Source organism: Rissa tridactyla, chromosome W, assembly GCF_028500815.1.
Source record: "Rissa tridactyla isolate bRisTri1 chromosome W, bRisTri1.patW.cur.20221130, whole genome shotgun sequence".
Lineage (NCBI taxonomy): Eukaryota > Metazoa > Chordata > Aves > Charadriiformes > Laridae > Rissa > Rissa tridactyla.
Window position 1 is genome coordinate 29,722,265 of NC_071496.1, and position 24,557 is coordinate 29,746,821.

The 24,557-nt window shown below is 43.4% G+C and overlaps 2 protein-coding genes across 2 annotated transcripts in view; one reads left to right on the forward strand and one right to left on the reverse strand.

The window, feature by feature from the left end:
• Nucleotides 1-18,326: 18,326 nt before the first annotated feature.
• LOC128902099 (Golgi phosphoprotein 3-like) overlaps nucleotides 18,327-24,557 on the forward strand; it is a 42,540-nt gene continuing 36,309 nt past the window's right edge. Inside the window, exon 1 of the mRNA XM_054184471.1 lies at nucleotides 18,327-18,773. Within this exon, the coding sequence (XP_054040446.1) occupies nucleotides 18,561-18,773 (213 nt within the window). The 5' untranslated portion in view covers nucleotides 18,327-18,560. The remainder of the gene's footprint in view (nucleotides 18,774-24,557) is intronic.
• Nucleotides 22,027-23,173, reverse strand: LOC128902100 (src kinase-associated phosphoprotein 2-like). The gene has a single exon (XM_054184472.1). It carries the CDS (start codon nucleotides 22,710-22,712, stop codon nucleotides 22,191-22,193), a length of 522 nt encoding a protein of 173 aa, XP_054040447.1. The 5' UTR covers nucleotides 22,713-23,173; the 3' UTR covers nucleotides 22,027-22,190.

Below are 24,557 nucleotides of genomic sequence, written 5' to 3' on the forward strand. Positions count from 1 at the left end.
CTTCAGGAGAGCAAACTGACTTCTTGAGGGATCTGCTTCACAGAGTACCGTGGGAAAAAGTACTGGAGGGAAGAGAGGCCCAAGAGAGCTGGTTAGTATTCAAGGATCACCTCCTCCAAGCCCAGGAGCAGTGCATCCCAAGAAAGAAGTCATCAGGTAAAAATGCCAGGAGGCCTGCATGGATGATCAAGGAGCTCCTGGACAAGCTCAAAAGCAAAAAGGCCTATAGAGGGTGGAAGCAAAGACAGGTAGCCTGGGAAACAAACACCAGTTTTCAAAGAGCTAAATCTTAACTATTTATTCTAGAACTCTGTATTGAGAGATCCAAACTGTGGTTAAGTACTTACCATTGTTGCTTCTGTGGGCTTTAAACATAAATAGTGTGGGCTGATACTGGAAATTCATGATTTATTAAATGACATCCTTGAATTGTGATGCGAACTACTTACAAGGCATGGAAACAGGACTAGTTATCTAACAGTACAAGGGTATCATGGTGTTCCTCAAGAGTCGGTATTGGGACCAGTGCTGTTCAACATCTTTGTCAGCGACATGGACAGTAAGATTGAGTGCACCGTCAGTTTGCCGATAACACCAAGCTGTGTGGTGCAGTCAACATGCCCGAGGGATGGGATGCCATCCAGAGGGACCTGGACAGGCTTGAGAGGTGGATCTGTGCAAACCTCATGAAGTTCAACCAGGCCAAGTGCAAGGTCCTGCATTTGGGTCAGGGCAATCCCAGGCACAAATACAGGCTGGGCAGAGAATGGCTTGAGAGCAGCCCTGAGGAGAAGGACTTGGGGGTGCTGGTGGATGAGAAACTCAACATGAGCAGGCAACGTGCGCTTGCAGCCCAGAAAGCCAACAGCATCCTGGGCTGCATCAAAAGAAGCATGGCCAGCAGGTCGAGGGAGGTGATTCTCCCCCTCTACTCTGCTCTGGTGAGACCCCATCTGGAGTACTGTGCCCAGCTCTGGAGTCCTCAGCACAAGAAGGACATGGACCTGTTGGAGTGGGTCCAGCGGAGGGCCACGAAGATGATCAGAGGGCTGGAGCCCCTCTGCTATGAGGACAGGCTGAGAGAGTTGGGGTTATTCAGCCTGGGGAAGAGAAGGCTCCGGGGAGACCTTATAGCGGCCTTCCAGTACCTGAAGGGGGCCTACAGGAGAGATGGGGAGGGGCTCTGTCTCAGGGAGTGTAGTGATAGGACAAGGGGTAATGGGTTTAAACTGAAAGAGGGGAGATTTAGATGAGATATTAGGAAGACATTCTTTACAATGAGAGTGGTGAGGCACTGGCCCAGGTTGCCCAGGGAAGTTGTGGATGCCCCTTCCCTGGAAGTGTTCAAGGCCAGGTTGGATGGGGCTTTTCAAAGTACAAGGTCCCTCACTTCCCTGTCAATATGGAGCATTGCAGCTCTGGTAGTTGTCATGTAATAATAGAATAAATAAAAGCCTATTGTGCAGCATTTTTCATGAATGATACCTGCATCAAAAAAAAAGCAGGGTGATAATCCAAAACTGTATTTTCTAATGCAAGGTCTCTCCTGTATCTTTCAGTACTTTGCTGTACTGATGCCTGCACTGAAGAGTCACGAGCAACTAAAGAATGATGGTCTGTTCTGCCAGCAGGGTTTGGGTTACATCCTATGTGGGGCAACTGCAAATGGCTACCAAAGGGGGTCCTGCTGTGCACTGCCCAGCAGTATGCTCCCACCATCTTTGCCATTAGTCATATGTAGCTGTCAGCTGATTTTATAGAAATACACAATTTTGCTTTTGTTGATTAGTTTTTAATCAGATCAGCTTGTTGATCCAAATCACCCCATGGGGGTGCAAGGGAAACAACAGGAGCAGATTATTTGAGGATGCCTTTTTCAATAGGCAACCCTCAGTTACAGCAGATGAGGTGAAAGGTGGAAACTGCAGTAACTCTAGCTCTCTGCCGTGTTGCTGAAAAAGAGATAAATCCTAGGAACCACATCTAATGTGCAGCTAACTGAAACGTTGTAAATAACATGCACAGCTAACTCCAGCTATTTAATGCTTTTGAGTGGGGAAAAAAGAAAAAAAAAACAAACCAAAGAAAAAACAGCTTTAGTTTGAGGTTGCCTATAGAAGCCTTACAGGGTGATTAAAGAAAAGTTGCGTTGGAACTGACCTGTTTGCTATAGTAAGAAGGTACAGTAAACAAAAACAGCTCATCCAATCTATGAGCATCAAATACACTTTGATGCTCTTTAAGCCTGCTGTTCCTTAAGCTGTGCTTTGGTTTGGACTGGCAGTGTTTTTAAATACCATCATGCTGCCTGGGCTGTGATTAAGCAGTTGATTGAGTGCAGCTGTTGAAAAACAAAAATCATGTTCTGACTTGTAATCTGAAAACAACTGTTGCTCAGAAAATGATTTTTGGATTCCTGATGCATTCCTGCTTTTCTCTTCTAAGCTTCAGCCACACATTGCTAAACTGATTGGTTACTCCCCCCCCCCCTTTTTAACACATTCTACTTATTTAATACTCATTTGAGTATTATAAAAATACTTATTTAATACTTATTTAATACTCTATGGAGAAATGGTAGGAGAAGCCTTGCAAAAGGGCTTGTGGGTGCTGGCTGAAAGAGCTGTGTTTAAAGAAACTGTCTCCAGCTGTTTCATTTATACTGTGCTCAAAGAAACAGGGCTGTATAATTTTGTAAATAAACCAAACTGCATCAAAGATGCTTTATTCCTTACTGGAGTAACGTATTGGACTGAGCTGGCCAACTGCCCAAATCAAGAATGATCTCTCCCTGTGGAAGGGAAACCAGCAGATGGAGCAGAATTAGGAATTTTAATTGTTTTTTTATTTTCATCAGCTGTGATGAAGAGACATAGTAAAAAAGTCTACTTTGAAGTAGTTTTATCTATCTATGTATTTTCAAATTTGAGAATTATTTCTGTGCTACAGAATTTTTCAAATATGGTCTCACTAATGGAAGGTGGTAAAAATGGTATCTTCTTTCTATACAGCTTTGGTCCTCCTGTATATTCCATGCCATATTTCCTGATATTAATGGCAAAATTAAGTCCCTGCTACTGTCAGCTGTGAGTACACCTTCACAAAAATTATTTGCTGAAGTTTTTAGTTCAGTTGCAGTAGTATAGCTGAGAGCAATGTGGCCTTTTGAAGCATCAGAAATAACTTCTGTCAGAAAACAGGATGTTAAAAACACTTTAGCACCTTGTATTAACCTTATATTAACAATGATTAGTGAACATGTATTCAAACATAATGTTTATCGTTGAGGCCAATTTACAATCTGGGGGTTGTGCAGATGTAAGTAATGCTTTGGGTTTGGCTGCAGGATGTTTATGACTGATGGTGAAGTGCCAAGTTGGTTCTCCAGTTCCAGGCTGAGTTTGCAGCTAGGGAAACAGAGCCCATTTGATTTTAAGAAGGGGGAAAGTCCTATTTTTTTATTTTTTTTTTTACAGAGCTGTGTTTCAGAGTGGGACCATGTTTCCAGGATAGGGAGTGCTTTCTTTGCTTTGGCGTAGTGCCTGGTCCTGCTCTCCTACTGTAAGCAGTGAGAGATTACCTCCCTGGATTTCAACTACAGGTGTGTTTTGATGCTTAAGGCCAGTAAAAGCTTAAGTGTCTTTTGCTCATATGTTTGTTCTGCAGAAGCACAAGAGTTGCATTTGCTGCTCCATAATGTAGGATATGAACAATGAGACTAGTTTAAGTTTTGGGGGATTTTTTTAAGGATTTTTTAATTTCTTTAATTTCTCTGTGAAGGATTTACTGTAAATATTTACTACTGTAAATAGTAGCTGTTAAGTAAAATCATTGTTTTATCCTTTGGCAAAGAGAATTAAGCTGATACCTAAGTAAACATTAGGGAAAACATTTAGTGAGAAAAGACCATGCATACCAAAGTAGGGCACCTTGACACAGATAGCCAACTCATCAGTATGACATTCTGTGTAAATATGGAAAGCTTAGATGTCATTTGTTGTATTTCAGCAAGAGCAGAAAGAGTTTTATTTTATCTTCCAAAGATGACTTATAAACCAGACAGATCACGGAATCACGGAATCTTCAGAGTTGGAAGGGACCTCTAGAGATCATCTAGTCCAACTCCCCTGCCAGAGCAGGGTTGCCTAAAGCACATCCCTCAGGGCTGCATCCAGGCGGGTCTTGAAAATCTCCAGAGAAGGGGACTCCACAACCTCCCTGGGCAGCCTGTTCCAGTGCTCTGTCACCCTCACCGTAAAGAAGTTTTTCCCTGTATTTGAACGGAACTTCCTATGTTCTAGCTTGTGCCCATTGCCCCTTGTCCTGTCGCTGGGAACCATTGAAAAGAGCCTGGCTCCGTCCTCCTTAAACCCACCCTTTAGATACTTGTAAACATTAATCAGGTCCCCCCTCAACCTTCTCTTCTCCAGGCTAAAGAGTCCCAGCTCTCTCAGCCTTTCCTCATAAGGGAGGTGCTCCAGTCCCACAATCATCTTGGTTGCCCTACGCTGGACTCGCTCCAGTAGTTCCCTGTCCCTCTTGAACTGGGAAGCCCAAAACTGGACACAGTACTCCAGTTGTGGCCTCACCAGTGCAGAGTAGAAGGGAAGAATGACCTCCCTCGACCTACTGGCCACAGTCTTCCCTATGCAGCCCAGGATGCCATTGGCCTTCTTGGCAACAAGGGCACACTGCTGGCTCATGGATAATTTGCTGTCTACCAGGACCCCCAGGTCCTTCTCCTCAGAGCTGCTTCCCAGCATGTCCGCCCCTAACCTATACTGGTGCTTGGCATTCTTCCTCCCCAGGTGGAGGACCTTACACTTGCTTTTGTTGAACCTCATTAGGTTCTTCTTTGCCCAGCTCTCCAGCCTGTCCAGGTCACGCTGGATGGCAGCACGGCCCTCTGGAGTGTCGGCCACCCCTCCCAGCTTGGTATCATCAGCAAACTTGCTGAGGATACACTCTGTCCCCTCATCTAGGTCATTAATGAATATATTGAACAAAATTGGTCCAAGTATTGACCCCTGAGGGACACCAGATCTTGACTTACTGTCTATGCATGAGAAAATATTGATATGGTATGCAACTTCTCTCATTCCTCACTGTAGCCAAGGACCTCCCTTGCAGATGCATCAGTGTTGATTGGAGATTCCTGGACTATGTCAGGGCCACCCTCTTATGCTGCCGGATTTATTTCTACTAACAGTTATCAGCTGGGTTTCTCCACTAAGTTTTTGTTTCTAACTTCCATTTTAATTTGAGACTGGCAATACGTTAGCTGCTAATCCCTTTTTCTCTCTCCTCCCTGGGGAAGTTATTGGAGTCCTGAAGTTTTAATCCTGGCTTCAGTGACAAAGCTTATCATTGTGAGCATCAAACTACTTCCATCAGCTGCTGGAGGCAGATTTTTGGGAGGCCCAAAAGGGAGGCTGTGTTTTGTAGATAGTCCTGCAATTACCTGCATCAGCACGGGAAAGCAATCTGATGGTCATTTGCCATGCATTGCTGTTACTATACTAGCATGAGGCTTTGAGGCAGACAGGTATCAATGTCCTGGCTTAAAATTATAATTTAACTAATGGTAGATGGATTCAAGAGAAAAGGAAAGATGCTTCTGCTCTGTTCAAAGCTAACTTTTGCAAAAATTTAGTACCTTTAAAAAGAAAGATAATTATGCAAAATTAAGTGGCCACCAGCAAGACAGCAGTTTATATAATTGAACAAGCAAAGCAAGCACTCTTTTACGCTTTCTTTCCTTTTCCTCCCAGGTATAAAAAAGTATTTTGGGGAGCTTTTCTCATGCCAGGTTTTTGGGCACTATTTTTGTCACTCACTGGCTTTTTCCTAGTGCTGCTGGGGTAATCATGGTTATACATACAAACTGGGGTATGAGAGGCTGGAGAGCAGCCCCACAGAAAGAGATCTGGGGGTTTGGGTTGATGGCAAGTTGAACATGAGTCAACAGTGTGTTTCAAAAATTTCCCTTTTTATACACTGATTATTACATATTCTAACAATTAATACATATTCATTGTTATTCTCTTCAATGATTGGTCAAGATTTCTTTGCTTCCTATGTAAATTAGCGCGCAGACTCTGTTTTCTTCTTCCATTGTTCTCTTTTGAGTAGGTGGTATCATTTGGGTAGGTGGTCAATGAGTCCGTGGTCGCGATCTCCCCCTGCCGAAATTACCTTTTACCTACTTCTCCTCTAATCTGGGCAGTTCCAGGTGGTTTTTTCGGTTTGCTGACCAGGCCTACAGTTCATCACTCTCTTGATAGAAATATCCTGCTTATTAACAAAGCTACATTGTCTAGTAGTTAGTTGCTTAATCTAATCTTAGATAAATCATGTCTAGTAACTATTTCTCTATAAATGATCAAATAGGGATGAGGCCGTATAGAGGACTTTTAGCAGCAGCAGCAGGTTCCCTTGGTTGCTTCGATTACACGTTACATTTCATTTTTATAGTTAATATCAATTTTACTACAACAAGCACACAGCTCGACAAGTCCATAATATGATGGGTGAGCAATTGGCTGATGGGTAGGGCTCCGAGTTATAGTAAATGGGGTTACATCAGGCTGGCAGCTAGTCACCAGTGGGGTTCCCCAGGGCTCAATTTTAGGGCCAGTGCTCTTTAATGTTTTTATAAATGATCTGGATGCAGGAATCAAATGTACATTAATTAAGTTTGCTGATGGTACTAAATTAGGAGGAGCTGTGGCCTCCCTCGAGGGTAGAGAGGCCTTACAGAGAGATCTGGATAGACTGGAGAGCTGGGCAATCACCAACCGTATGAAATTTAACAAGAGCGAGTGCTGGATTCTCCACCTGGGACGGGGTAATCCTGGTTATACGTACAAACTGGGGGACAAGAGGCTGGAGAGCAGCCCCATGGAAAGAGATCTGGGGGTCTGGGTTGATGGCAAGTTGAATATGAGTTAGCAGTGTGCCCTGGCAGCAAAAAGGGCCAACTGTGTCCTGGGGTGCATCAAGCACAGCATAGCTAGCTGGTTGAGGGAGGTGATTGTCCCACTCTACACTGCACTGGTGTGGCCCCACCTCGAGTACTGTGTGCGGTTTTGGGTGCCTCAATATAAGAAGGACATCAAACTATTAGAGTGTGCCCAGGGGAGGGTGACCAAGATGGTGAAAGGTCTCGAGGGCAAGACTTAAGAGGAGTGACTGAAGTCACTTGGCTGCTTCAGCTTGGAGAAGAGAAGGCTGAGGGGTGACCTCATGGCAGTCTACAACTTCCTCAATGGGGGCAGCAGAGGGGGAGGTGCTGATCTCCTCTCTGGTGACCAGCAACAGGACACGAGGAAATGGAATGAAGCTGTGTCAGGGGAAGTTCAGATTGGACATTAGGAAAAGGTTCTTCACTGAGAGGGTGGTCGGTTACTGGAACAGGCTCCCCAGGGAAGTGGTCACAGCACTAAGCCTGTCAGAGTTCAAGGAGCGTCTGGATGATGCTCTTAGTCATATGGTTTAGTGTTAGATAGTCCTGCGAGGAGCAGGGAGTTGGACTGGATGATTCTTATGGGTCCTTCCCAACTCAAGATATTCTATGAGTCTATGTGTGGGCATGCAGCAAAATGTATTCAGCTGCCGGTTGACTCTGGAGTCAGTGAGGCTTTCGTCTAGTGAGTCCCCTGTCCCCATTCTAGGATTCCTAGGAAAAAAGACATATAACATTTCCAGCTATACTCTGTATTTCTGGTGCTGTTTTTTAGCTCTTTTTGTCTTCATGAATGAAGCCCCAAATCACCTTTCTTCTTCCTCAATTTAGTTTTCAAGGAGGAAAAAATAAAGCCACTAAAAGGCAAAAACATGAGCGTGCTGTAGATGTACAAGGCTCACTGTAAATTTATTGCTTTGCTGTGAGTTTTCAGATAGTTCTTTATTAGTCAGGTTTCTGCTCTGTTTGAATTCACTGTGTGGTTACTACAAATACTAGTATTAAAAAACTGGAGACACTCTATAGTCACACACCCTTGTGTCTCATAGTTAGATATTGTGCATCTTTACTTAGTCATGTGCAGGTAGTCTTGTGCTTGGTGCTAAAAAGGAGTTCTTACATATTTATAGATCATTAATGAACTCCTAACAATGCAATCGGTACTTATGAAAACATACTTATTCAGCTGGACAGCAACATGTTTTTAAATAACTGGCTAGCCTCAGAGACTGTTGTGTTTGATGCTCAAATGCTTGTCAATCTGTGCTATGCAGGTAACATGTCCTAAGTGTCCTTTGTTCCAACAATTCAAATTATTACTTTAATTTGAACTAAGAACGTGGTCTGCAGTGTAGATTTCCTTCAAATCCCCTGTGAAGAGCTTTCTGTTTGAATAGCAGCTCTTTAGCATCAAATGTATTAATAAATGTTTGCACGGATGGTAAAGTGATAGCCAGTGAGGTCTCTTAAAAAGCCATCACATAGAAATGATCCAGAGATAATATAATTTTATAATACTGAACATAAATGGTGTTGCACAGATATAATCCAGTGCAGAATTAACCCAAAGAAAATCAATCCACATTTGGCTTGTTTTAACTCTAGGGGAAAATATTCACAGGACAATATTCTCAAGCTTTCTGCTTTGCAGTCAAGGGAGGCACCTGAATACAGGTCATAACAAAAATAGTAGTGCCTGGAGGAGTACTCTGTTGCTGAGTGAGCAGTCTGTGCTGGTTTTGTCTGGGATAGAGTTAAACTTCTTCATAGTATTGTAAGAAAAATCTAAGTATTGTTTTTGCAGAGGAACAACTTGGCCAGTCTGCAATGATGTAGCTAGAGAATGATTAACAACACAAAGGCTTATCAGGAGACATGCAAGAATGCTCATCCCTTAGACAAAGGAGAAACCAGTCCGTGCCAGATCGGTGGTTTAACGGGAGGATGAACGTTTAACTGAGACCAGCAACCATGGGCAATAATACCAAAACAGGGAAGAAAGAAACAGGTGAAGTAAGGGGTTTAGGAGGGGTGATGGGGAGAAGTAAACAGAGGCGGAGCGAACGGGAGTAGTTTTAGGCGAATCGGATAGGCTGTAAACCCTGGAGTACCTAGCCAGTGGGGAAACAGGGGAGGGAAACTTCGGCCGGGGATAGGGAATAAAAAGAAGTTACTTTGGGACCTCAGGTGTGCCTACCTGCTAGGTCACCCCTTCTTGCAAGAATGTTTAAATAAAACGTGCTTCGTATCAATCACTGCCTGAGCCGTGGTTATTGGATAAGGAGCATTTCTCACAGTATCTAGCACAGGGCTATGTTTTGGGTTTGTGCTGAAAACAGTGTTCGTAACATAGGGATTGTAATAAGTAACTAAAGGTGATTTGCTGATCGAACAAGTTAAGCAAGAGGAACGAACCCATTGTGGCAGTCTTGAGAACTCCCTGTTTAACCAGAAGAGACATGTCCACAATGTTATCTTGCTACACCAACATGGGAACTCCTGTTTGACAAAAAGCTTAACCACAATGTTATCAGAATGTATTGCTTTGAGCTGATTCTGTGACCAACATTTTATCTAAACTACCTCAAGCAAGAAGCTACAGAGGGGCGTACGGAAGATGTCGAAACCGACCTCCGTGAAGATAAAAAGAGCTGCTCAGCTTGCTTGAATTTGCGAGCCTTTGGTGGAGCTGCGACTCCCCGGCCGCCCAGCGCTGCTTTTGCCTTCCTACCTCAATAAATATCTATTGAATCTAATTTGGACTCGATTTATTTTAAATTTAACTATAACAAATTTGGTGCCGTGACTCAGATCCAGACAGCCGACTCGGAATTCAACTCTGGGAGGGCGCCCCGTCTTCGGATGGTCCCGGAGGAGATTCCGACTTAGCTCACCTGGATTTTCCGAACTGAGATAGGAAAGCAAAAAGAAAAGAGAAAGGAGATACTGCAGTTCCCCATAATTTTTGTGCACGAAGATCCGGACGAAGACTCGGGAGTGAGTAAGTATATTGCGGTTCCGTTCGGTCGGGGATTGGGTACCCGGGTGCGAGTGACTGAGACGTCCACTGGGCTTAGTAGCCCACCGGACGAAGTGAGTGTGGACCTCCTAATAGTGCGGTTCCCATTGTCCGCGAGGGCGTAGGCCACGAACGGAGGGAAGTGAGTGAATTTTGAGTGAAAGAAGGCACTTTCGGAAGATGGGACAGAAGAAAAGTAGGACTTCTGGTTCCATGCAGGAGATACGGGGTGGGGGTGGGCTCCCCGATATTCCCCAAGATAGCCCGTTAGGCCTAATGATTAGATATTGGGATAGTTCCCCTTCTCGAAAAGGGAAGTCCAAGGAGAAATTGGTCTATTATTGTATGGAGGTATGGGGAAGAAAACAGATAAGAAAAGATTTATATTGGCCAATTCATGGATCCTTAGAGGATTGGATATGCCAACAATTAAACATATATGGTAACAACAAACGACCATTTAATAAGGAGGAGAGTGAATACGCCTTTTTATGGATCCTGGGCACGGCTCAGGCCGCTAATTTGTTTCCATTAAAAGAAAAGAAAAATGATAGAAAGAAAAGGTGGGATGTAGACGAACCTCCAGTGTCTCCCCCACCCTATGTCCCCCCTCCGCAAGGTCCTGAGCAAGATCTCCCTCCAACAGCCCCCACAGAACCTGGGGAAGAGGCTCCTCCTTCTAATCGAAGAATAACTAGAAGTCAAACTAGAGAAAGGAGGGAGGAAATTTATTGTATCCCTTAAGGGAGACTGCTATGGGGGGACCACAACCCGGAGTTGGATTTGTATCTGTACCCCTCAGCTCCGGGGATGTGAGGGAATTTAAGAAAGAAATGGGACACTTGTTAGAGGACCCATTAGGGGTAGCAGAACGTTTTGATCAATTCCTCAGGCCTAACATTTATACTTGGGACGAGATGGAGTCTATTTTAAAGATCTTGTTCACAAACGAAGAACGAGGAATGATCAGAACGGCAGGCATGAGGCATTGGGATCAGAGGCATCAGCATGGTCCCGCCGGAGATGTAAAATGGCCCTTACAGCGGCCCAATTGGGACAATCAAGACCCCGCACATAGAAATAACATGATTGATCTCCGGGATATGATAATTCAGGGGATTAGAGATTCTGTACCCAGAGGGCAAAATATTAATAAGGCCTTTAATGAACAACAAAAGAAAGATGAAACCCCCACCGAATGGCTGGAAAGATTGAGAAAAAGTTTACAGCTATATTCTGGGTTAGACCCCGATAGCCAAGTGGGTCAAGCCCTGCTGAAAACTCAATTTGTAGCTAAAATCTTGGACAGATATAAGGAAAAAGTTAGAGAAAGTAGAAGACTGGCAGGGAAGGGGGTTAGATGAATTATTACGAGAAGCTCAGAAGGTGTATGTGAGAAGGGAAGAAGAAAATCAGAAGAAACAAGCCAGAATCCTGATGGCAGCTGTGAGGGAAGGACAAAATCAGGGCAGGAGAGGAGAAAGTCCCCGGAAGGGCCCAGTAGAACCGAGAAGAAGAAGATTTAGTTCGCAGGACATAGAATGTTTTTATTGTCGCAAGAAGGGACGTCTACAGAGAAATTGTCGGAAAAGAAGGCAGGATGAGGAGATTTTTAAGGAAGATTAGGGGGGTCAGGGGCTCTATTTGCTGGGGACCCCTAAGGTTACCGAGCTCTTGATAAAATTGAAATTGGGTCCTCAGCATGAAGTGTTTGAGTTCCTTGTGGACTCGGGTGCCGAAAGATCAACAGTCCAAAAGTTACCATCTGGATGTGTTGAATCAAAGGATAAACTCCAAGTAGTTGGTGCAAAGGGGGAACCTTTTAAGGTGCCCCTGATAAGGAATGTAACAATAGAAGCCCCAAATAAATATGGAGTGGGAACATTTTTATTGGTCCCAGAAGCTGAGTATAACCTCTTGGGACGAGACCTGATGGTGGAATTAGGAATCAATTTGGAAGTAGAGCAAGAGAAATTAAAAGTAAGATTATGCTTATTAACTGCGGAAGATGAAGCCAAGATTAATCCAGAAACTTGGTATAGCACAGGGTCAGTGGGAAAATTAAATATCAAACCGATCACGGTCTCCATAAAAGACCCAGACCAGCCAATTAGGATAAAACAGTATCCCATCTCTAGAGAGGGGAGAGAAGGGTTGCAGCCAGTAATTGAGAGACTTTTGGCCCAAGGGCTTTTGGAACCCTGTATGTCTCCCCACAATACTCCCATATTGCCCGTAAAGAAGCCGGATGGGTCCTATCGTTTAGTACAAGATCTGAGAGCCGTAAATGAACGAACCATTACCCGGTTCCCTGTGGTGGCTGACCCGCACACTATACTTAATCAGTTAAGTCCAGATTATAAATGGTATAGTGTTATAGATTTAAAAGATGCTTTTTGGGCTTGTCCCTTAGAAGGAAAATGTAGGGACTATTTTGCTTTCGAGTGGGAGAACCCCAAGACCCATAGAAAACAACAATTACGGTGGACCGTTTTGCCCCAGGGATTTACAGAGTCTCCGAACTTGTTTGGACAAGCTCTGGAACAGTTACTGGAATCTTATGAATTACGTCAGGGACTAATTCTAATACAATACGTGGATGATTTATTGATCGCTGGAAAAACTCAAGAAGGAGTCAGAAATGAGAGCATCAAATTATTGAACTTTTTAGGCATCAAGGGATTAAAGGTTTCTAAGTCCAAATTACAGTTTACTGAAGAAGAGGTAAAATATTTGGGGCATTGGCTCATAAAGGGACACAAGAAATTAGATCCCGAAAGAGTAAAAGGAATTTTGTCTCTAACAGCGCCCACTAATAAAAGACAGATAAGACAGTTATTGGGATTATTAGGGTATTGTCGACAGTGGATAGAAAATTACAGCAGTAAAGTAAAATTCTTGTACGAAAAAATTAACTAAAAACGGTTGGTAAAATGGTCCCCTGAAGATGAGAATCGTTGGGAAAATATAAAAAGAGATCTGGTAGAAGCACCTGTCCTCAGTTTACCCGATATCCGTAAACCCTTTCAACTCTTTATCAATGTAGATAACGGGACAGCTTATGGGGTTCTGACCCAAGGATGGGCAGGGCAGAGAAAGCCTGTAAGATATTATTCTAAAGTACTGGATCCTGTAAGCCGCGGGTGGCCCACCTGCTTGCAAGCAATAGTGGCCACTGCATTAGTAGTGGAAGAAGTTGGAAAAGTCACCTTGGGAGGTGAACTAAAAGTATACACCCCCCATAACATTCGAGGAGTATTGCAACAACGGGCTGATAAGTGGCTTACAGATAGTCGACTGCTAAAATATGAGGGAATTTTAATTAACTCCCCTCGACTAGAAATGGAAACCACTTCTATTCAGAATCCTGCCCAATTTTTATACGGAGAACCTAAAGAAGATTTGACACATGACTGCCTCCAACTAATAAATTTGCAGACTAAAATAAGGGAGGACTTAGAAGACGATGAATTAGACGAAGGAGAAAAATTATTTGTGGACGGCTCCTCACGAGTGGTTGAAGGACAACGGAAATCAGGATATGCTATTGTGGATGGGTATACTTTTAAGATAAAAGAATCAGGACCATTAAGTAAAGCCTGGTCCGCACAAGCGTGTGAGTTATATGCTATGCTAAGGGCATTAAAGCTCTTAGAAAATAAAGTTGGAACTATTTATACAGATTCAAAGTATACCTTTGGGGTGGTACATACTTTTGGAAAAATTTGGGAAGAGAGAGGCTTACTTAACACCCAGGGAAAAGGATTAGTCCATGAAAAGCTAATCTTAGAAGTTTTAAAGGCATTAAGAGGTCCACTAAAGATAGCCATAGTCCATGTAAAAGGACATCAGAAGGGACTAACCCATACTGTAAGAGGAAACAATCTAGCCGACGCGGAGGCAAAACGGGCTGCATTATTAATGGTTCAGACCTTGAGAGAGGAACCTGAAAGGCTAAAATTAGATAAAACTTTCACTCTCCAAGAATTGGATAAGCTAAAACAAATTGGAGCAAAAAGAGACGGCGATAAATGGCTGCTACCAGACGGCAGGGAAATTCTTCCAAAAGGATTAGCTCGGGGAATACTGAATAAATTACACCATAAAACTCATTGGGGAATTCAAGCTTTAGTGGATCAGTTTGAGACAAACTATGCCTGTGTCGGAATATACGGTCTAGCTAAAAGGATTTTAGAGGGATGTTTAACCTGTCACAAAGTGAATAAACGACAACTTAGGGAAAAGGTTCAAGGAGGTCGTGAATTGGCTAAAAGACCCTTTGAGAAAATACAGGTGGATTTTACCGAATTGCCAAAGGTGGGGAGATATCAGTATTTATTGGTCTTGGTTGATCACCTTACGCACTTTGTAGAAGCCTTTCCGGTGGTAAGAGCTACTGCAAAGACAGTTATTAAGATTCTCTTGGAAGAAATTATTCCAAGATATGGGACTATTGTGGTAATTGACTCAGACCGAGGTCCACATTTCACATCCAAAGTAATTAAAGAGACAACTGAATTGTTCGGTACAAAATGGGAATACCATACTCCCTGGCACCCACAGAGTTCTGGGAAAGTAGAAAGAATGAATGGGGAGATAAAGAAACACCTAACCAAACTTATGGTGGAAACAAAAATGAATTGGGTTAAATGTTTACCATTGGCTTTGCTTTACGTTAGAACTCAGCCAAGAACAGATACTGGTATATCCCCCTTTGAAATGTTGTATGGAATGCCTTATGACTTTGGGTTATTAGTGGAACACCCAAAAGTCGAGGATAAACTTTGAACAGAATATATTTTAGAACTTACAAAAAGAAGACAGGAACTAAGAAAGAAGGGCTTGGTAGTACAAAGACCTCCCTTGGACATTTCCATACACCGAATCCAGCCCGGAGACCAGGTACTAATCAAAACCTGGAAAGAAACCTCCCTAACACCCCGTTGGGAAGGACCCTTTGTTGTTTTACTTACCACAGATACGGCTGTACGGACAGCAGAAAAAGGATGGACTCACGCTAGTAGAATTAAGGGACCTATCTTCCCAGAGAAGTGGACTGTGACGTTGGAACCAGGAGATCTTCGAATAGAATCACAGAATCACAGAATAAAGATAAGGAAAAGCGAGACCGGTAAATGAACCACTCCAGAAGGGAAGTAAGAGATAGTTTATATCGATGGTTCCGAATACCACCAGGAAATACTCTACGAAAGGTATATTTTGCACCTTGGAGTGAAGAAAGGATACCGGACCAAACGGGGGGGTGGATTATACAAACTAACAGGAACTCCCCAGGTTTTTCCATTTTGTTGCGAAACAGAGACGGAGATACCCGAATCACCCGGAATAGGAGATCTCTGGGGAATACCCTGCTTAAAACACCCTACTTCCGGACATTTATGTTGGGTTGTTTGCCGATGTCTAAATTGTAATAGAGATTGGTCCTGTGTTTCATTTAAGAGACAACCCTACTGTATGAAATGTCGCAATGATTTGATACGTGCCAGGGGACCAGAGGATCCAGTGGAAATTCGTAAATTATTTTGTGGGTGGGAACTGTCAGTACCTGAACTTTGGGAAGTACATGAAACAGACTGGTATAGAGTTTTAAGACAGTGTGCTATAAGATTCGCCTGGAAACGGGCACAACAACCACATAGGTGGAAATATATTTGAGAGATAACTAACTCTTTAGACCTTGGAAATTATTGACAGGATAACAGCAAAATTCCCCTGAAGACTATCTGCTGCTGCCGAGAAGACCTTGATATCCCGTTGCTCTCTGCAAAGGAGTAGACGAGGAAGGCAGAGAGGTACTAAACAGTGGGGAAATGAAAGCTGGCATCCTATTAATGGTATTGATTACCATGACTTTAGAAAATGAATCTTGGTTTAATCAGTCACCATGGCTGACTACCTTAATTTCTACTTTGGCGGGACCCCTCATGGTGTTGCTATTGGCTCTGACTTTTGGACCCTGTTTCATTAATAAATTTGTAACCTTTGTTGAAAGCAGGTTAGAAAAAGTGCAGCTAATGGTGATGAAGCAATCAGAACTGGCAATGAAAATTATACCGAACGAAAATCCTGAATTAGATGCAGCTTGTGAGGTATTGTCTAGGTCTGATCAGCAAATCACTTATAAATAAAAGAAGGGGGGGATTGTAATAAGTAACTAAAGGTGATTTGCTGATCGAACAAGTTAAGCAAGAGGAACGAACCCATTGTGGCAGTCTTGAGAACTCCCTGTTTAACCAGAAGAGACATGTCCACAATGTTATCTTGCTACACCAACATGGGAACTCCTGTTTGACAAAAAGCTTAACCACAATGTTATCGGAATGTATTGTTTTGAGCTGATTCTGTGACCAACATTTTATCTAAACTACCTCAAGCAAGAAGCTACAGAGGGGCGTACCGAAGATGTCCTCCGTGACAGATATTCAGTATCTGACAGACAGATCTGTCATCTGACAGATCTGTCATCTGACAGACAGATGACCTCCGTGAAGATAAAAAGAGCTGCTCAGCTTGCTTGAATTTGCGAGCCTTTGGTGGAGCTGCGACTCCCCGGCCACCCAGCACTGCTTTTGCCTTCCTACCTCAATAAATATTTATTGAATCTAATTTGGACTCGATTTATTTTAAATTTAACTATAACAGGGATGTTTTAGTTACAGCTGAGCAGTGCTTACACAGCATCAAAGCCTTTTCTGCTTCTCACACTGCCTCACCAGCGAGTAGGCTGGGGGTGCACAAGAAGTTGGGAGGGGACACAGCTGAGACAGCTGACCCCAACTGACCAAAGGGCTATTCCATATGGTATGATGTCATGCTCAGCATATAAAGCTGGAGGAAGAAGGCAGGAAGGGGGAGATATCTGGAGTTATGGCAGTTGTTTTCCCAAGTAACTGTTATAGGTGCGATGGAGCCCTGCTTTCCTGGAGATGGCTGAACACCTGCCTGTTGATGGGAAGTAGTGAATAAATTCCTTGTTTTGCTTGCGTATGTGGCTTTCACTTCACTTATTGAATTTTCTTTATCTCAACCCCTGTGTTTTCTCACTTTTACTCTTCTGATCCTTTCCCCCATCCCACCAGGGGGGAGTGAGTGAGCAGCTGTGTGGTGCTTAGTTGCTGGCTGGGGTTAAACTATGACATCAGGTTAATTACATGCCTGTCATCTTGATCATAATTCTCAGCAAAACATCTGAGTATAAGACTAAATTAATAAAGATTTGAGTATAATTACTACTCAGAAAATACATTTCCAGAAAACAGATCTTGTAATGCTATTGTGGTATTTCTTCTTCATGCAAATGCTTCTTTGATAAGGATATAACATCACTGTTACTTTTAAGCTGGTACAGCAAAACATTTTAATTAAAAAAAAATAGAAAGACAAAAAACCCCAGAATGTCACACAGTGGACTGAATAAATTGGCAAGCCTCAAAACAGAAGAGGTACAATTGGCAAACACTTGTGTGAGTGATTCAGATCCTCTGGGATTTAGCCTTGATAATTAGTTTTGAGTTTTTTGGCATGCCACGCTCAAAAGGGCTTGTGCTTTAGCCCCAGCCGACAACAAAGAACCATGCGGTCTTTCGTGCGCGCCCACCCACCTCCCCAGCAGCGGGATAGGGGAGAATCGGAAGAAAAAGGCATAACTCGTGGGTTGAGAATAAAGGCAGTTTAATGGAACAGCAAAGGGAACAGGAAAACAACAGTAATACTGGAGTCACGTGGTATCGAATACCCGTTTGGGTCAGCCGACAGGGATGTGTCCCATCCCAGTTCCTTGTGAAAATTAACCCTATCCTCGCCAGAACCGGGACAGAGTGAAGGTTTGAAAAGATCGACAGCAGAGCCGAGGGATTCCATTTACTCAGTTTAAAGTCAAGACTGTTAAGAGCTCATATGCTCACCTGAGCTTAGTAAATGATTATATATATGAAGATATATTCCTGGGGGGCTGCACTAGCAATCAGACACGGTCTTGTAGCTAAAAATGAAATCAAGCAGGCTTAAGGTTGTAAATAAGGCACTTTTTAAGAAAAAAAATATTAATTTAAGAGAGTGTACTACCCAGCCCCTGGGTTATGCTACGGCGGGCACCGGCCGGCCCCTCCTCCCCTCCGCCGGGAGCGTTGGATTAACCGTCCTCCACAGCCCCGGGTAACGGTTAGTAACAGCCAGCACCGCCCGCACTCCCTAAAGCCGAGGGGCCCGCGTCCCCAGGACGCCCCGTCCCCACCTCCTACTCCGCGGGGGGTTCCTCCCGCCCGCAGCCCTTTCCGGTCGTTCCCCCCCCCCATCTTCCGCTGACAGCAGCCTGCGCCGCCATATTGGAGAAGCCACCTTCGCTAGCTCGGATACCAGACCCCACCACTACTGCCTCCGCCTCCCCTGCCGCGGCCGAGCCCTGCTTCCCATGACTCCCCCCGGCCGGCTACTGCTCTGGTGCGGATAGGGCGGAGGCAAGAGCGGCTCTCATCCATTCTCCTCCTCCCTCCCTTCCGAGCTTTCGCCAAGCCCCTCTCCCCGTGGCGGGCCTTTGCCCTCCCACCGCCTCTAGTCATGACTTCCCTGACCCAGCGCAACTCCGGCCTGGTGCAGCGCCGGACTGAGGCTTCCCGCAGCGCCGCCGCCGACAAGGAGCGGGGGGCGGGGGGTGGCCCGGAGGATGAAGGCCGTCGGGACGAGCCCGGCGACGACGAGAAGGGCGACTCCAAGGAAACGCGGCTCACCCTCATGGAAGAGGTGCTGCTCCTGGGCCTCAAGGACCGTGAGGTGCGGCCGGGGCGGGCCGAAGTGAGGGGCGCTGGCTGAGGAGTATCCGTGGTGCTGGGGGGGCCTGGGGAGGTGGCGCCTGAGGGAACATCGGTTATTCGGGGGCTTATGGAGGTCGTTGATGGGGAAGGGGAGCCTAAGTGGCGCTAGGGTGCGGGTGGGATGGGGACAAGGACGCTGTTGGGTGAGCGTTGCTGTGTGTTTGGGGTAGAGTTGTTGCTGGGGTTGGGGACTGTGATGTTGCTAGAGGTAGGGGTGCATGCTGGAACAGGTTTGGGATTTTCGAGGAGGTGGGGAAGGTGCTTGGATGTTGGGTGGAAGGGAACCTGGCAGAGGTTTTGGATTGCCCTTCAGATGCATGGTTCGCAGAGGGGCTCGTAATATTTGTAGCATCTCAAGGAAGGCAGCATAGGGCTTTGGGGAAGACCTGGAGCCTCTACAGCGTTGGTGGTTGACTTAGAGGCCCTAGTTAGACCTGTGATATTTATACTCCTATACTTACCTGTAGCTCTAATGTGGGAGCCTTGTCTACTCCTGTGTATTTTGTCAGGCACAACTATATAGTACTTATGCGGTTCTTCGGTGCTTTAGGATGCTTAGCAGCTCTTTTTAATGCAATTTTCCAGACTAGTGCATGTTAAAAATGTCTTAAACTTCGGGTAGATACGTTTGACAAAAATGGGCCTTGAATAATGAGAAGTGCATCAAAATGAGGAAATGGCATTATTATGTAATTCTCTGTTTTTACTGAATTTATAGCTTAATTGGGTGTCGCGATACTGCGAATAGCAGTCATTGAGTAAGGTATACTTCTACCAGGGTGCTGGAGTTTTTGTTTCATTTCAAAGAGGTAATAAATTTAAATAGCACACACACTGCAGAGTGTCAGTCCTGTCAGTTTAGTTTCATGTGGTGTATGGTGAAGCATAATATGTCTTTTAGATATGAGTTATATGAGTTTATTTTACATATGAGTTATAATATGAATTTAATTAAGCAATCTGCCTTTTTTTTTTTAGTGATTATTAAACTAATGAAGCCAGTTCATTGATTTGGGTGGAAGTCTTTTTACTGTGCACGTTCACGAGCACAGAATAATGGGGTAGGAAAGCTGCTGAGTTATATGTTCTTTGACTGTATGTTGCATCTAAAATGAATTTGCTGGTTGATAACGAATAGGTTAAAGAGTAGTTTTCCTAGTTAACATTTGTTTTTTAATGCATGTGGATATATCTGTATATATACCTGCCACAATAACATTTTATTTCTCTCTCAGATTGTGTAATTTGGGCCATATTCTTGTAATCCCATTTTTTCAGATGGAATTTGCCATGGCATCCTAATAAAGTCAGTAGATATTCACAGTGTTATGTTCTTCCACCTGTTGAATCTGAAGACTTGCACATATGCGCATTTCTCTACATACCTGAATAGTTGCAGGAAAGTAAGTTAGGCATGACAAGACAGATATGTGGCAGGATTGCCTAGGAGGTCTTGCCTTAGACCGGGTGATCTTTCAGCCCTTTTTTTTTTTTTTCCTGTGATTGTGTGCTAAATCTTCTGAATTTATGGGCTTTAGGCTGTAAAGGTTCCAAGGCAGGGAATGTTCTGTCTGCCTAGAAAGAATATATGGTGCAAGTATTCCTAGTATATCAAAAGTTAATACTTAACATTGGGCCTAAAAATCCAGCTTTGCACCAATGTGCATCAAAATTGTAAATCATTTAACTTTGCTAAGTGCAGCAGTGGCAAACACTGTAGCTAATCTAATATTTCTTTGTACGGAAAAAGGAACTAAGTGATTACAGTGGCACAGATATTCATGACTTCCTTGAGATTTTGCAGTTGAGATATCAGACAAAAAGAATGATGTCATCTCTAGGGTAGGGGGCTTATGTGCACAAACTGCAGCGTACACGGTTTCTGAACTTTGTTAGATATGAATCACTAGGGTTTGTATTTTGGTTTTGTGTCTGCTTGTACCCCTTCTCCCTTACACTGTGTCACTATGTAAACCACTTTGTTTCCAGGGTTTTTCCCCTTTTAAAACTGAAACTAAAACTATAGATTTGTTTTCAAAGATGATTTTTTTTTTTTTGGTGGTTGTTCTCTATTGTTCTAATGATAAGTAAGCAAAACTTAGGTACTTTATGCATCTGGAAATGGTTTTTATAAAGTTTTTACTTCCAATAGAATTGATTTCCTGTGACATTTGTGTGAGATTTTGTCATGACAGCAAGCAGAGAAAAGCAGTATAGGATCTGTAAAGTATAATTGCGAAACTACACAAAGTGTAAGGGAAAGGCAAAGGCAGGTATGTGAGCTATAAGCTCAATTGAAAGCCAGTAAATTTAAAGCTGATAACATCCTTCCTTTTTATTACAACAGGATAAAATGATTTAGTGCTGAGTTTAAAATAAATAAATAAAATAAGAGTCTGAATTGGCCTAAGAACATGTTTCCCTAAAAATAACTTCTTTCTCAGAAAAGTCACCGATAACTGCATTGATAACTTAGCTTTGAGGGTTTTGGGGGGTAATTTTATTTCTAATATTAAACACTGGTGAATATGGCTTAACACTATGTAAATTGTGTATATATTTTTAAAAAAAGCCTCATGTGTAAGGAGCTACCATTTATAATTTTTAAGTGTAGATGGCAGAACCTGTACTTATAGGAGAGAGTTTTGCAGGAAGATTCAGACAGTGATGGACTGATGAGTGTTTCTAGGAGGTTGTTAGATATTTATGTGAATCCTGCTTTCAGGATAGCACAATGATTGTAACAACCATAGCAAAACTCTTGAGTTATTACCTGCTTGATGCTGCAGTATGGGTTCAGTGATAGGAATGTCCAGCTGCCCTAAAACAAACACAGCACACCTCAATCCCATTCTTAATGCTTGAACACAATTAACTGCATTTGCACATGCTTCCTGGACATGTTGTGTTTTGGTTGTTCGGGTTTTTTTTTTCTTGTTTGGCCTAATCACGGAATCACGGAATCTTCAGAGTTGGGAGGGCCCTCTAGAGATCATCTAGTCCAACTCCCCTGCCAGAGCAGGGTTGCCTAAAGCACATCCCTCAGGGCTGCATCCAGGCGGGTCTTGAAAATCTCCAGAGAAGGGGACTCCACAACCTCCCTGGGCAGCCTGTTCCAGTGCTCTGTCACCCTCACCGTAAAGAAGTTTTTCCCTGTATTTGAACGGAACTTCCTATGTTCTAGCTTGTGCTTTTTTTTTTTTTTTTTGTGATCAATTATAGTTTTTAATGTTTAATACACACAAGGCAACGATCTGACTACATTCGCCGAAACCACAAAACGTGTACGGCAGAATCTTCTTCTTTCAGAGGCCGGGTCTGTAAACTGCAGCTGCACACCACTCTTGATTTCAAGCGCAGATTTCTCCCAGGCCTCTCAAATATCATACATCTCCATTATGTAGGCTTTAGACACCAAGCCAATGGTTCCCTTCATTTCTCCTACCCACCAGCCAAATCTATTGTACTCCTTGCTGAGAATGTAGATAACGTCACCACGTTTAAATGTCAACTCATCAGGTACGTCTCCTGTGCAGTCCCACAAACCTTGATAGAAATTGGCGTAATCGGTATTTTTGCTATCTGAAACAGTGGTAACTTTCTCCTGGCTCAGTTTTCTTGACACTTCAGCCTTTGAAGGAACACGTTCTTCTTTAACTTCTTCATAAATGCTATCATCTATTGGTTCACTGCTCACTTGTCCAACATCATCATATTCCTCTTCCTCCTCCTCAGGAATAGTATTAGATTCCATATCTTGAATTACAAACTTGACTTGCTGTACCCATTCCTCTGCTTCTTTGGGAGTGGCAGCTGTAAACTGATAAATGCGCTTATCAGGAGCGGAGATTTCAAAACAGCAATCTTTCTTCACATCCTTCCGAAGGCTATTATTCATTCTGATGGTGTAGCCCTCTAAGGCAAATTCACCTTTCTGTTGTTTGTCTTTGTCACTTCCATAATAATAGAAGACCGTCTTACTAATAGCACACCAACGCTTCTGCCATTCAAAGCCGAGAAAACTGTGGTCTTTTCTGCGTTTTTCCAGGTATCCAGCCTTCAGAACAAACTGAAGATCTTGAGCAGCAACAGGAGGAAACTGATTCCCATCAGAGGGTGCTTCATCCTCTTTATCGTATCGGTCAGATGCTATTGAGACACTATCAGGAGGTGAAGAAAAAGAGCTCTCGGACTCTTCCTCATCTTCCAATTATTTATCCTGGAATTCTTGAAGATAACTTGCCTTAACCTCTTTTATCTTCTTAAGAAGAACTTCCCTTTTTTCTTTTGCTTTCTTGGATAGATTTTCTCCTTTTAGCGTCTGGGAAATAAACGTGTCAATATCTGCCAGGAGGCTGCAGACCTAATTAAAATGTAGTTTATGTATGTGGGCTGGTTGCTCTTTTTTCCACCAATGGTTCCTCTTCCGTTTGTATCTTCTGTGCATACATAACTATCTCTGTATTTCAAGGTCAAGGTTTTAAGGGGTATGTACTAAAATATGTGCATGCTTGCATAACATGACAGATGTGGTGTTCTTAGAGGAGCAGGTAATATACTGGAACAAAAGGAGCATCACAAGAACACCTACAACTTATCCTTCAGAAACATGACTAGGAAAGGGAATCATGTTCATCCGTTTAGAATAGAGCAATAGCCTGTTGCTATAGGAATAAAAAATACTTACTGAAATAAAATACTTTGCTGTATTAGGTTAGAAATAGTATTCCAGTAGGATAGGTCAAAGCCTCATCAAAAGGGAGGTTATTCTGTAGAACTGCTGAAGCATTTGAGGTCATCACTCCCAGAAGAAGGGAGTGATAAATATTAAATTAGCTTATTTAAAAACAGGAGCTAAGAGATGAGTACAGGCCAGTTTGTCCATTACAGCTCTTCCAGACACTTTGTAACTCAGTCCCATAGAAAACTGAGAGGTTGCTCAGTAGCTGTGCTCTAAACTGTTATAAGTTTTTTTCTATATGTAGGGGGTTTTATATTTGGTTTGGTTGTGTTTTTTCCTTTTTGGAGTTTTCTCAGTACAAGCTGGGAATCTATTAAAATACAGCACTGCACACAGCTGCTCCTGTCCTCTATGCAATGTGCCATAACTAAACAAATTGAAGCAGCTATAGAGAGACAGCACCTACTTATGTAGTTCAGATAATTATATTTAGTAAGATAAAACACTTATTTGATCTGTAACTAATTCCTTATTTGCTGAGAGAAAACTCACATAAAGTATGACAAAATAATCATTATATATATTCATTAATGACCTAGATGAGGGGACAGAGTGTATCCTCAGCAAGTTTGCTGATGATACCAAGCTGGGAGGGGTGGCCGACACTCCAGAGGGCCGTGCTGCCATCCAGCGTGACCTGGACAGGCTGGAGAGCTGGGCAAAGAAGAACCTACTGAGGTTCAACAAAAGCAAGTGTAAGGTCCTCCACCTGGGGAGGAAGAATGCCAAGCACCAGTATAGGTTAGGGGCGGACATGCTGGGAAGCAGCTCTGAGGAGAAGGACCTGGGGGTCCTGGTAGACAGCAAATTATCCATGAGCCAGCAGTGTGCCCTTGTCGCCAAGAAGGCCAATGGCATCCTGGGCTGCATAGGGAAGACTGTGGCCAGTAGGTCGAGGGAGGTCATTCTCCCCCTCTACTCTGCACTGGTGAGGCCGCAACTGGAGTACTGTGTCCAGTTTTGGGCTCCCCAGTTCAAGAGGGACAGGGAACTACTGGAGCG

What these genes read in the sequence shown, in the direction of transcription:
- LOC128902100 (XM_054184472.1), bottom strand. Translation starts at nt 22,712, where the DNA reads ATGAATAATAGCCTTCGGAAGGATGTGAAGAAAGATTGCTGTTTTGAA.